The sequence below is a fragment of the Anolis carolinensis genome, chromosome 4, assembly GCF_035594765.1.
Source record: "Anolis carolinensis isolate JA03-04 chromosome 4, rAnoCar3.1.pri, whole genome shotgun sequence".
Taxonomy (NCBI): Eukaryota; Metazoa; Chordata; class Lepidosauria; order Squamata; family Dactyloidae; genus Anolis; species Anolis carolinensis.
In genome coordinates this window covers 29,439,241-29,452,296 of record NC_085844.1, presented here as the reverse complement: position 1 = coordinate 29,452,296, position 13,056 = coordinate 29,439,241, and the positions used below count along the sequence as shown (strand labels likewise).

General features: G+C 39.8%; 1 protein-coding gene across 1 annotated transcript in view; it reads left to right on the top strand.

The window, feature by feature from the left end:
- Positions 1-3,081, top strand: part of cpq (carboxypeptidase Q) — a 196,060-nt gene extending 192,979 nt beyond the window's left edge. Inside the window, exon 8 of the mRNA XM_003219519.4 lies at positions 2,624-3,081. Within this exon, the coding sequence (XP_003219567.2) occupies positions 2,624-2,784 (161 nt within the window). The 3' untranslated portion in view covers positions 2,785-3,081. The remainder of the gene's footprint in view (positions 1-2,623) is intronic.
- Positions 3,082-13,056: the final 9,975 nt, after the last annotated feature.

The window sequence follows — 13,056 nt, the reverse complement described above, 5'->3', positions numbered from 1 at the left end:
AGTTTCTTAGTACTTCTGTATCCATCACTCCAAATGACAGCTTAGAAAACTGTGAAGCCTATTCTCAGCTTTGACTGTTATGGCAGCCGTGCCCCTCCCTAGAGAAAAGGAATCTAAAGATGTGCACAAATTGGTAACTTCAAGGCTGAACCTCTGCAATGGGCTATACATTGGACTTTGTCGTTACCAAGTTCAAAAATTCCAATTTGTTCAAAACATGGCAGTCAGTTTGGTTACTGGTACATCTAGAAAGATTGTACTACACCAATATTACCAATATCACCCCACTGACTGCTAATTAGTTTCCTAGCAAATACAAAGTATTGGTCATTACCTTGAAAGCCCTACATGCTTTGGGTCCAGTTTACTTACGGGATCACCTCCTCCCATATAATCTTCCTCATATACTCAGGGTGTCCAGTCAGCCAGGACTAAGTTGGCAACTGCCACCCAGAGGACCTTTCCTTCAGCCATCCTTAGATTGTGGAATTACCTGTCAGAAGAGTCTCAGCTGAATACACTGTCTGAATTGAAAACAACATTAAAGAACTATCCAGCAGACCTATCAAGATGATTCTTAAATTATGGAATTTAAATTATGTACTGGTGGTGGCACAGTGTGTTAAAGCGTTGAGCGGCTGAACTTGCAGACCGAAAGGTCCCAGGTTCAAATCCCGGGAGCAGAATGAGTGCCCGCTGCTAGCCCCAGCTCCTGCCAACCTAGCAGTTCGAAAACATGCAAATGTGAGTAGATCCACTCCAGCGGGAAGGTAACAGCGCTCCATGCAGTCATGCCGGCCACATGACCTTGGAGGTGTCTACGGACAATGCTGGCTCTTTGGCTTAGAAATGGAGATGAGCACCAACCCCCAGAGTTGGTCACAACTGGACTTAATGTCAGGGGAAAACCTTTACCTTTACCTTTTTACTGATTATTTTAACTGGTTTATGTGTTAAGTGTTTTTGACTGATGGTTCATGTTATATTTTAATATGTTGCTGTTCCCTACCTTGATCCATATGGAGTGGCAGGTAAGAAATAACAACAACAAAAACAACAACAATTCTGCTCAAGACTAACCAAGAAGATTTCAGCAACACACATTTCCTTTAAGTGTTTTGAATTTAAAGACAATTGAAATGTATTTTTTGTTATTCTGTGATTTTCTTCTGGAAATCTATGCAGTGAAGATGTAGTAAAGTGCAAAGGGTGGTGGATAGGACTGTACCATTGCAGACAGAGAGAAGAAGAATAGAAAACATAGCATGAATCAAAGGTGGGTAGAGCTAAGCAGTACTTATACACCAGGCATGGGCAAACTGCGCCCCTCCAGGTGTTTTGGACTTCAGTTCCTTGAAATTTCTAGTCAGTTTACTGACTGTTAAGAATGATGGGAGTTGAAGTCCAAAGCACCTGGAGGGCCAAAGTTCGCCCATTCCTGTTATGTGCTGTTATCCCTCATACCAGACCCTGCCACTAATTTTATTATATGGATAGACAGACCTGCCTTTGCTTTGTTTCCTAATGCTGCCTGTCTCTTGTAGAACTATAACTTTTCATTCGTACAACTGGGAGTTCCATAGTCACCAACTTAATGCCTGAAACCAATACCAGTCAGTTGTGGCTCGCCATCTGGCTGCCAGGTTAAGAGGTCATCACCTTTCTGTTTTCCTAGAAGATGATAAAACTGGGCTTTGTTGTTCATAACTATAACTTTTGCTTTTGACTTTAGGTTCTTTGGTGCAAGCTTTTTGGTACGGCCAAGTGCTATCGGGCAAGATAGCACTTCACTACAAAGACAGAGCTCTGTCATCATCATTATGTCCAATGATGCCATCCTCCTGGCTTATCTTTGCAGTCTGACAGCACTCCGGCTAAAGTATCTCTGAAGTACAGTGGTTTCCTGGTCATAGGATGCTTTGAGTGGCCATAATTGTTTCCTATTTGTAATTACTACTTTCTCACGAATTTGACACTATTGTTATGATCATAACTCACCTTCCAACCTACTTTACCAGGCATCGGCTATATGGGGAGCAGGAGGAGTATTCCACTGGCAATTAAAGCACAGTTGAATGATGTTTCCACCAGGTTTTGAGGGTCAGGCTAAAAGAAGTTCCTTAGTTAGCTATAAGCTTATATAGGGTTCTAGCTGCAATTATTTCTTGACCCTGACCCTTTCTCCTTGCATTCATACATAATGGTGAGTATTTTGCATCTGTTTGGAATGCATCTTTTGCTGAAAAGGATGCTTTAGGAGCTCCTCAAATTTTGTTTAAATTTCTTCATGGTAATACCTTACTGAAGTTGATAAACTGTTTTATTTAAAGAGCTATTCTTAGCTAGGGAATTATTAAGTTCCCCTAAGGCTGCTGGAAACTTGCAATCTTTGACCACAGCTTCATCAATGAGATGCACTGAAGTATTTGAGTAGAATCAAAATAACAAAATAGGATTCTCAGATATTCCTTTTTCTCTGGTCCCTAGGGAGAGGAATCTCAGAGTGGGAATACTGCTTTGCTTTCTTACAGTTGATTGTTTTGCTTGCAAGTGGTTGGAGTACTTTGGGCTGATAAAATTCCCATAATAACAAGGCAACCACCTTTCCTCCCTTTATCCCCAGGTGCCAGCTTGAATGATGACATTACTAAATACTTCTGGTTTCATCATTCCCAAGGAGACACCATGACAGTTCAGAATCCCATGGAAATGAATCTCTGTGCTGCTGTATGGACTGTTGTGTCGTATGTCGTTGCCGACATGGAGGAGAAACTGCCAGTCTGATTTTTTAAAATCAGAATCAAGAAAAAGAATTGATTTTCTTTCAACTTCAAATTAGGGCTGCGTCTGACTTGACCAATGTGGCAAAACCCTGCATTTTCTGAATTCTAGGCTTGTCCTTTTTATTATGAAGACCAACTTGTTGATTAAATATCTTCCACTTTAAGAGTTTATATTCTTCTAATTATATTAAAATTAAGGTGATGGTCTGTCTGTATTTTCAAGTTAAGAACTACTAGCAAATAAACAAACTTGCCTATCTGCTAAATACAATAAATTTGTTGCATTATGCTATCGTAATCATGGTTTACTATGCACTTCTTTCAAAGGTGAGAAGGGGAGGAATGAGGAAGAACACACAAACTAGGAGAGGTTTGCTTTTGCCTGATCCTACTGGAAAGGGCAAGATTCGACCCTCTTCTCTAGGGAGCCACTGAACTGCTAACCTAAGGATTGGGTTATTGACCTGAAGGTTGCCGGTTCAAACCCACAAGATGGGGTGAGCTCCTGTCTATCAACTCTAGCTTGCGGGGACATGAGAAATCTCCCAGCATGTTGGTAACACATCCGGTTGTGCCCTGGGCAACGTCTCTGTAGACGGCCAATTCTCTCACACCAGAAGCAACTTGCAGTATATTCTCAAGTTGCTTCTGACATGATACAAAAAAAACCTCTCCTCTGAGGTAATTGAGAGTATTTTGCTCTTTTATTTCAGTAGATAGCATTATAGATTATAGATTACAGATTATAGATTGGTTAGCTCTTTTAAAGTTCAGACCACAATCTGGAGAGGTTTCATCCTCCCACCATCTGATACCAATCATTTACATATATGTAAATTATCCTAGTAGACTGCCTATTCTTGATACATAGCCATATAATTTATCATTGTGTGTGTGTGTGTGCCTGTGTGTGAGAGAGAAAGTGCATGCAGAAGAAAATAAATACAACTATTTAAACTTGAGAGCTCTTGGATATTAAGCATTAATGATTCAAATTACATCATGGTAAGACTGAGCCATGGTCTAAACTGTGAGTTGAAACCCATGAGTCTCATGCTCCAGTATTACAGGCACCTCTACTTCAGAAAAAAAACCTCTTACCATCTTGTATTTATAATATTTATCCTTCATTCATTAAGATCTTAAACGCATCTATTCACTGCCAGTGAATATCAAAGTCATCTCAACATCTATATCCATCTCATGAAATATACATTCCCTCCAACCGTACCCAAATGACTAATTTTCTGCTCTTTATTGATTAGCATAATAAAAAATCTCACGACAACGCAAGATAGAAATGTAACCATTAATTGCTGGTTGAAGTGCATGGTATTATTTGCATAGAGATTTATCAAGCACATATCTCAATTCTTCCTGACACACTGGAGGCATTCAAGACATTTATTGAATTAGAAGAGGTCCCGACTGTGCGTTCATCTCCCACTCTAGGCTAGGAAAAAGAAAATAGAAACTATTGAACACAAATTTAACTCAACCATGGTTTCATAACTACACATTATAGCTGTACCTCTGTTAATGAAGTAGGTTTGTCCCTGGGCATGTTGGCTGAGATCCTACATTACAGCACCCTTCCACACAGCCATATAACCCAGAATATCAAGGCAGAAAATCCCACAATATCTGCTTTGAACTAGGATATCTGAGTCCACACTGCCATATATTCCAGTTCAAAGCAGATAATGTGGAATTTTATACAGCTGTGTGGAAGAGGTCTGTGAGTTATAGTTTTATAAGGTAGTATTTAGTAGTGATGTGCATTTGTATGGAATCACTATCCATTTTGATTTTTTCATTCATTCTGCTCCATTTTGTTTTTGTTTGCTGCTTCTGAAAACAGCAAGCAAGCAAGCACACTAGCACAGAGAGACAGTGAACCGAGCAAGCAGCAGCAAGCCAGCACCAGCAAAGGATGCACCTGCAATGGGCGCTTTGGGGGAGGTTGCCCCATTAAATACCCTGGCAACATCACAGTTTCCTTGGCCTCTGATTGACCAAAAGTCCCAAACATCACCACCTCCTCCAACGCATGCCGAAGAACTCCCTGGGCCGCGTGAGGAAAGCCACGTGGACTGAAAACCAAACGAAGAAACTGAAACTGTACAACTTTCTCTTTCACTTCACTTTTTTGTTTCATCCAAAAATGGGCTCTTTCATTTCATGCCATCCGAATGGACGGTACAAAACGAATACCTGAATGAAACAAATGGAACAAATATTGTGCACACCACTACTATTTAGCCATCTCTGCCAAAGAGTGCTGCTGCCGTACCAAACTACAAATCCTATATTTCCATAGCATTGATTTCCAGCTCAATCTTTAATTCATTGTTTACTACAGAAACACAGCTACAAACTGAAACTGAAATCTTGTGTTATTACAGCCCTCCTTTACCGTCCTTCCAATGCAAGTGCTTCTTTTAAAGAAAAAACTTCCATCTAATAAAAAGGATGATAAAGAAAAAGCACTAAGCAGATATAAAAAGGATTTGGTGAAAGGAAATTGTGGGGGTTTTTTTTTCAGAGTGTTTGTTAACAGGTATGCCTGTATGCATCAACACAGTGTGGTTGGGGCATTTCCTATCATTCAGAACAGAAAAAAGAGCTGAAAGGTTTTAAAAGAAGAGCCGTAATGATCAGTCTCAATAGTAGGCATAGGCAATCTTCACCCCTCCAGGTGTTTTGGACTTCAACTCCCATAATTCCTAACAGCCAGTAGGCTGTTAGGAATTGTGGGAGTTGAAGTCCAAAACATCTGGAGGGCCAAAGTTTCCATGCCTGCTCAATAGCCTCAGCCAGTCTATTTCTCTGGATGTGATCAACTAGGAAACTATCTTTCTCTTTACTTGAAGTAGTGATCATCAAGATATTCCTGCTCGTTTTATTTTCTCCCATATTTGCTTTTTAATCCCAAATTCTTCCATCTCAGATAAAAAAGAAATTTACAAATGTTGGTAAATTTTTAAAAGACAAATAGAAATGAAGACCTGTCAGGTGAGAGAAATGGATCTACATGTCCATGGCAGCCATTTACATTGGCAACCGCATGATCAGCATTACAACTAATTGGGGGCAGATGAGTTTTAAATGGGAGCAAATCATTCCAAAATGCCTTTTTATAGAATCTTTCCATTCAAATGTGTAAGATTTTGCCAGAACTTGGGGACTCTCTCAACTTGTCATAAAATACCCATTAAAGAATTATATGGCACTAGCTGTGCCCGGCCCCGCGTTGCTGTGGCGAAGTATGGTGGTATGGGAAATAGTCAAGATAATCCAGTTCAAAGCAGATAAAATAAGATTATAAATGGGTTATATAGCTGTGTGGAAGGGCCTTGAGTCTACATTGCCATATAATCCAGTTTAAATCAGATAATCTGTATCTTATAGGCAGTGTGAAAGAGGCCTAAGTGAGGCCTAACTCTGCCTGTTCCCTGGGCTGAGTGGGTTGCTAGGAGACCAAGTGGGTGGAGCTTAGCCTTCTAACTGGCAGCAATTGGATAAAAACAATTATTCCTCTCCCTCTAATGAGGACTTTATTTTTCTTTTCTTTTTGTTGTATGAACGTAGAGGCATGGATGAGGAGTTGTGCTGCCAAGTTTGGTGTTTCTGGGATGTGTAGTTTTGTTGTTTTGTCCTAGGCTGAAATTTCATTACCCTTTTATATATATAGATTATCACCCCCACTTGAATACTTTTTGGATTTGGAAGTGTTGTTGAGATGCGGTGGCGCAATAGGTTAAGCTCTTGTATTGCTGAACTGCAGACCTGAAGGTTGGCAGTTCGAATCCGCAAGACAGGGTGAGCTCCCGTCTGTCACCCTAGTTCCTGTCAACCTAGCAGTTTGAAAACATGCAAATGTGAGTAGATATATAGATACCGCTTTGGTGGGAAAAAGCAAACAGACACTCCAAACATTCTTGCCGGCCACGTGACCAAGAGGTGACAACACAGGCTCCTCAGCTTAAAAATGGAGAAAAAGCACCTCCCAGAGCTAGAGATGAAAGGAGAAGCCTTGCCTTTGTTTGTGTTTGTACGTCTCACGTGATTGTAAAGGCATTGAATGTTTTCCTATGTATGTAAATGCTGCAATCCACTCTGAGTCTCCTAGGGGAGAAGGACGGAATATAAATAAAGTGTATTATTATTATTACAGTGTTGTCATCATTACGTTATGAGTTCAATGAAATTGGATGTTTTTCATGGTCCATATCCCTGCATTTTAGGGTTTCCATCCAGAAGAGGCAGAGGCAGTCGTGGGTTTTACTGAAGCCCTTCACATTTCCTTCAAAGAGTAAAAGGCGTGCAAACATTTATTTTATGTTCGGTATTAGGTGTCGATGAATGTTTTCTTCGTCTGTGTCATTAGTCTTTCAGCTGTCATTCTAATACTTCCAAAACTGTTTAAGGCAGTGGATTAAATAAGATATCAGCAGCTAGCAAAGTCTGCAAAAAACATCATTTTCTATGCAGGGCACAACCTTTTCCATGGGGAACATCATATTTCAACAGAGAAATATGTACTCCTGCACAAAAAACACATTTTTCCATAGAAAATTATTTAATTGGGAATTTATTCTGTGCATAGTTCACATACGGTTGATTTGCATAGAAAATTGCATTTTCTACATAGGAAATAGCATTTTTTTTGCACATTTCTGATATTTCTGCATTGAAATGTTATCTACAATACAGAAATTTAAATTCCATGCCAAAAATGTTGTTTTATTTGAAAAACAATGTGGATGTTCTGCAGAATTAGTTCCAAAACTACATAGTTTACTAAGATGTTCTTGCAAAAATTACTAAAATTACTACTCACTGCCTTCAAGAAAAAACTTAGTAAAGGAATACATATGAGGAGAACTGTTGCCTTCCAGAGATTTTGGCCTACACTTGTTCAAAACATCTGGAATAGTAAACATTATTCACCTCTGGTGTTGGCCACTATTAAGATTAAATCAAAAACAATAGTCTACACGGAGCAAAGGATACCATATCTGTTGAGACTCATGCTCTCCCTGCATAGAGCAAGGCAAGTTGACCTGTTACCGTGTTTTCATCTGTAGTGTATAAGCCTATGGATCAAAGCATGTATAGCAGTAGTTCTCAACCTTCCCTTAATACAGTTCCTCATGTTGTGGTGACCTCCAACCATAAAATTATTTTTGTTGCTACTTCACAACTGTCATTTTGCTACTGTTAGGAATCGTAATGTAAATATCTGATATGCAGGATGTATTTTCATTCACTGGACCAAATTTGGCACAAATACCCAATACACATAAATTTGAATACTGGTCTGATTTTGTAATTTGGGAGTTGTAGTTGCTGGGATTTATAACTCACCTAAGATCAAAGAGTATTCTGAACTCCACCAACAATGGAATTAAACCAAACTTGGCTCACAGAACTCCCATGAGCAATAGAAAATACTGGAAGGGTTTGGTGGACATCGACCTTGAGTTTTAGAGTTGTAGTTCACCTACATCCAGAGATCACTGTGGACTCAAACAATGATGAATCTCATTTCACGAATATTCAATATGCCTAAATGTGAACACTGGTGGAGTTTGGGGGAAATAGACCTTAACATTTGGGAGTTGTAGTGTTTTCTGATGGGCTTTGGTGACCCCTCTGACACCGCCTTCACAATCCTTCCCCACGGGTCCCGATCCCCAGGTTCAGAAACACTGGTGTATAGAAATGTAAGTGCATATTCTGAGATGATTAGAAGCTTTTGTTTGCTAGAGTCAAAGAAGCAAATCAAGTATCCTTGATGGGGACTTTCTCGTGGTCCCACCATCATCATAGATACAATTGGAGAAGACTTAGGAGAGGGTCTTCATAGTAGCTGCTCCAAGGCGGTGCAGTTCTCTTCTATGGGAAACTAAGCTTATCCCCTCTGTGTTTTTCTTCTGCCAGCAGGTAAAGACCGTTTTATTTGAATAGGTGCTTGAAGGCAAACTGGTTATACAGAAAGATATTTTAATGCCATTCTCATTCTGTACTTGTGTTGCTCATGTCATTTTTAATGATTTCATATTGTGTTAAATACTGATGTTTCAATGTGGTAGCTGATTTCTTTTTAAAACCTTTTGGATTTAGTTTAAATATAAATAAAATATAAATATATGTATATATATTTTCATAAAAATATCTAGATCCTACCTTTCAGTCTGAATATCCACAAAGGTGACTAACAAAAGGATTAAAATAGAAACAACCATCAAAGACAAGCGGATGTACTACATATTGTACTAGACTAGTATCCAGGTGTTACTCATGCATAAAGTACTGTGGTTAAATAATTCTTGTCCAGAAACATGTGTAGCTAGCAAAAGTGCCTGAACTGGTTAAATAGTAAAGCAGTCTTTCCCTAATCTGGTGTCCTCCAAAATTGGACTACAATTTTTGCCATTCCCAGCCCAAATAAGGAGAGCTTTTTGTGATCTTAAATTCCTTTTTGACTTCTCTTTTTGACAATGTTACTTTAAAATCACTCATGGGATGAAAATTATAATTCAAGATAAGTCCCTCTTAAAATATGCATTCTTTAACCATGAGAAATACAGCACACAACTAACATGGCATCTTGAGATAAGCATTGGGCAGATTTATTGCAAAGCTGTGCTAAAGTCAAATGTGACATCAGTTGTTGGATTAAATTTCTGGCTTCTCTCTTTTTTTCAAAGGAAAGAAATGCAAAAAAAACAAAACAGGGTTGGTGTATTTTTATCATTGAAACAGGATGAATGTGGAAGCATGATTTTAAATCCAGATTTAAAGAAGACCCAGTGACCACATGGAATGTTATGATGTTATCTCCCACCTCTCCACAAACGTCAACATTGACACTGAAATACAACACCGTCTGAGCTCTGTGAGTGCAGTATTCTTCCAAATGAAGCAGAGATTGTTTGAAGATTGGGACATTCATAGGGAGACCAAGATGCTTGTTTATAAAGCTACTAGCTGTGCCCGGCCACGTGTTGCTGTGGCAAAGTATGGTGGTATGGGAAATAAAAGTATTGAGGAATTGGTGGTAGTTAAGGTAAATGGTAAAGGTTTTACCTTACCATTAAGTCCATTATAAATGGATTGGAAGGGCCTTGAGTCTACACTGCCATATAATCCAGTTAAAATCAGATAATCTGTATTTTATAGGCAGTGTGGAAGAGGCCTAAGTGAGGCCTAACTCTGCCTGTCCCCTGGACTGAGTGGGTTGCTAGGAGACCAAGTGGGCGGAGCTTAGCCTTCTAACTGGCAGCAATTGGATAAAAATTAGGACTTTATTTTTTGTTTTCTTTTTGTTGTATGAACGTAGAGGCATGGATGACGGGTTGTGCTGCCAAGTTTAGTGTTTCTGGGATGTGTAGTTTTGTTGTTTTGTCCTAGGCCGAAATTTCATTACCCTTTTATATATATACAGATTGTCCTCCCAACCCTGTTACATGCCTGCAAAACGTGGACCTTCTACAGACGTTACATTCAACTTCTGGAATGATTCCATCAGCACTGCCAAATCTCTTGGAAAGACAGGCAGACAAATGTCAGTGTGCTGGAAGAAGCAAATACCACCAGCATTGAAGTGATGATCCTATGCCTCCAACTTCGCTGAACTGGCCACGTTGTCTGAATGCCTGATCACTGTCTTTTAAAGCAGTTACTGTACTCCCAACTCATGAATGGAAAACGGAATGGTGGTAGGCAGGAAAATATGGGCTTAAAGCCAACCTTAAAAACCGTGATATGGACACTGAGAACTGGGAAGCTCTGGCCCTTGAGCATTCAAACTGGAGGTCAGCTGTGACTGACAGTGCTGTAGAATTTGAAGAGACATGAATGGAGGGGAAAGGGAGAAACGTGTCAAGAGGAAGGGGCATCAAGCCAACCCTGGCTGGGGCCGCCTTCCACCTGGAAATCAATGTCCTCACTTTAGAAAAACATGTGGGTCAAGAATAGGTCTTTACAGTCCTATTTACAGACCCACCACAGCAACTTCAAGGTTGCAATTCATTTGTGAAATATTCCCTTTAAATAGGGAAATATCAAAGTATCTCTTTTGCTTTCTATAATGTTTATATTGTTTCATCCCTTTTTAAAAATTAGGAAATGATTTTTAAGTTTATATCAAGAGGTTACGTGTTCTGTGAGCAATCAGGTTCTCTAAGTATACTTTCCCCTAAAAATTTGCATTGCAGTATGCAGTTTCTGGAGCCCTCGATGGCTCAGTGAATTAAACTGCTGAGCTGCTGAACTTGCTGTCCGAAAGGTCGGCGATTGGAATCCAGGGAGCAGGGTGATCTCCCACTGTTAGCCCCAGCTTCTGCCAACCTATCAGTTTGAAAACATGCAAATGTGAGTAGATCAATATGTACCGCTCTGGGGGGAAGGTAACAGTGATCCATGCAATCATGCTGGCCACATGACCTTGGAGACGTCTACAGACAATGCCGGCTCTTCACCTTAGAAATGGAGATGAGCGCCAAGCCCCAGAGTCGGACATGACTAGACTTAATGTCGGAGAAAACCTTTACCTTTACCTTTACCTTATGCAGTTTCTACCAAGGGGCACATATTTACAGGAAACATTTTTGCATTGCAAAATTTAGGAATTGCTTCAAATTATAATATGAATAAATCAGTGTCAACTCAATGTGTTGTCGAAGGCTTTCGTGGCCAAAATCACTGGGTTGCTGTGAGTTTTTCAGACTGTATGGCCATGTTCCAGTAGCATTCTCTCTTGACGTTTTGCAGTCATCCTCAGAGGTTTGTTCAATTGATCACTCTTTGCACAGATTCTGTCCCGATTACTTAAGTGCTTCAAATTGTGCAAGCTTCATTTTCACTTGCAAACATCCTTTTTGAAATCACGTCAACCTCGCCATTTTCTTCTTGTTTCAGCATAACCTTTTTTCAGCCTAAATTGTTCACCTCCTCCCACTTTATTCTTCCATTCCATGACGTAGCCTTAGAGGAAGCGAATGGGATCAAGTCCCCCATTGAATGGAATGGTTCAACAGCAAGTAGAACATTAATTCTCAGGTTTCAGCACAACATTCTATCTTTCAGTGTAAGCAGCCCCTTTTTAACATTTTTGAAGCTCATTTCAGCCTCTTCCATGCAGGTTCCTTTCAAAATTAAATTATGGCACCCCACCCTTCATAAATTACAAAGCTCCCTGTCAATTGCACAGACTGTCTTGGATTATACATGATTTGTCTCAATTTATTCAGTTCTGCAATATTAATCAGAAAATATTTTAACATTCAAGAAATTCTAAAATGTTCATAGGCTTCGATGCCTCTAATAACATCAATAAAGGAAATGGCAGGTCTTCAACTGCAATGAGGTTTTATGATGTTATTAAGTGCATCGGCTTGTGGGTTTTTTTTTAATGTATTCATTCCTTTACTCCTTCCCCAATTCTTTATCAAAGTGTTTTATGAAGCCAAAGTCAGAGAGCACAAGGAGATTATTGGGAGGGGGGGGGGCAAATTTTCCATGATCCCTTATCTATGGGGAATTATGGGAATTGTAACACAGTCTGTGCTTTTTCCAAGTTCTAACCAAATCTGGATCTTATATTTCATTTTTCTTTGGTGTTTGGTTATAATCACTAAGACTCCAAAAAGTAATAATTAAATTAGTAGACCAAACATTAGAAAAGTCCAAAAAAGTGAAGGAAACTTATATACATTTTTAGGAAGCAAGCAAGAATTTTACCTGATAAAGAGTTTCATCTCAAGATGTTTCCAAGTTGTTTCTTTTAGGTTCTCCCAGGATAGACTAAGTCCTTATCTTTCATTAAAGGTAAAGGTTTCCCCTGACGTTAAGTCCAGTTGTGACCAACTCTTGGGGTTGGTGCTCATCTGCATTTCTAAGCCAAAGAGCCGGTGTTGTCCGTAGACATCTCCAGGTAATGTCGCTGGCATGACTGCATGGAGCGCCATTACCTTCCCGCCGGAGCGGTACCTATTGATCTACTCACATTGGCATGTTTTCGAACTGCTAGATTGGCAGAAGCTGGAGCTAACAGCGGCCGCTCAGTCCGTTCCCGGGGTTTGAACCTGGGACCTTTCGGTTTGCAAGTTCAGCAGCTCAGTGCTTTAACACACTTCACTCAAAAAAGGGATGCTTATAGCAGTTAGTACTGTGTGTTGTCGAAGGCTTTCATGGCCGGGATCACAGGGTTGTTGTATGTTTTCTGGGCTTTCTGGCCATGTTCTAGAAGTATTCTCGCCTGACA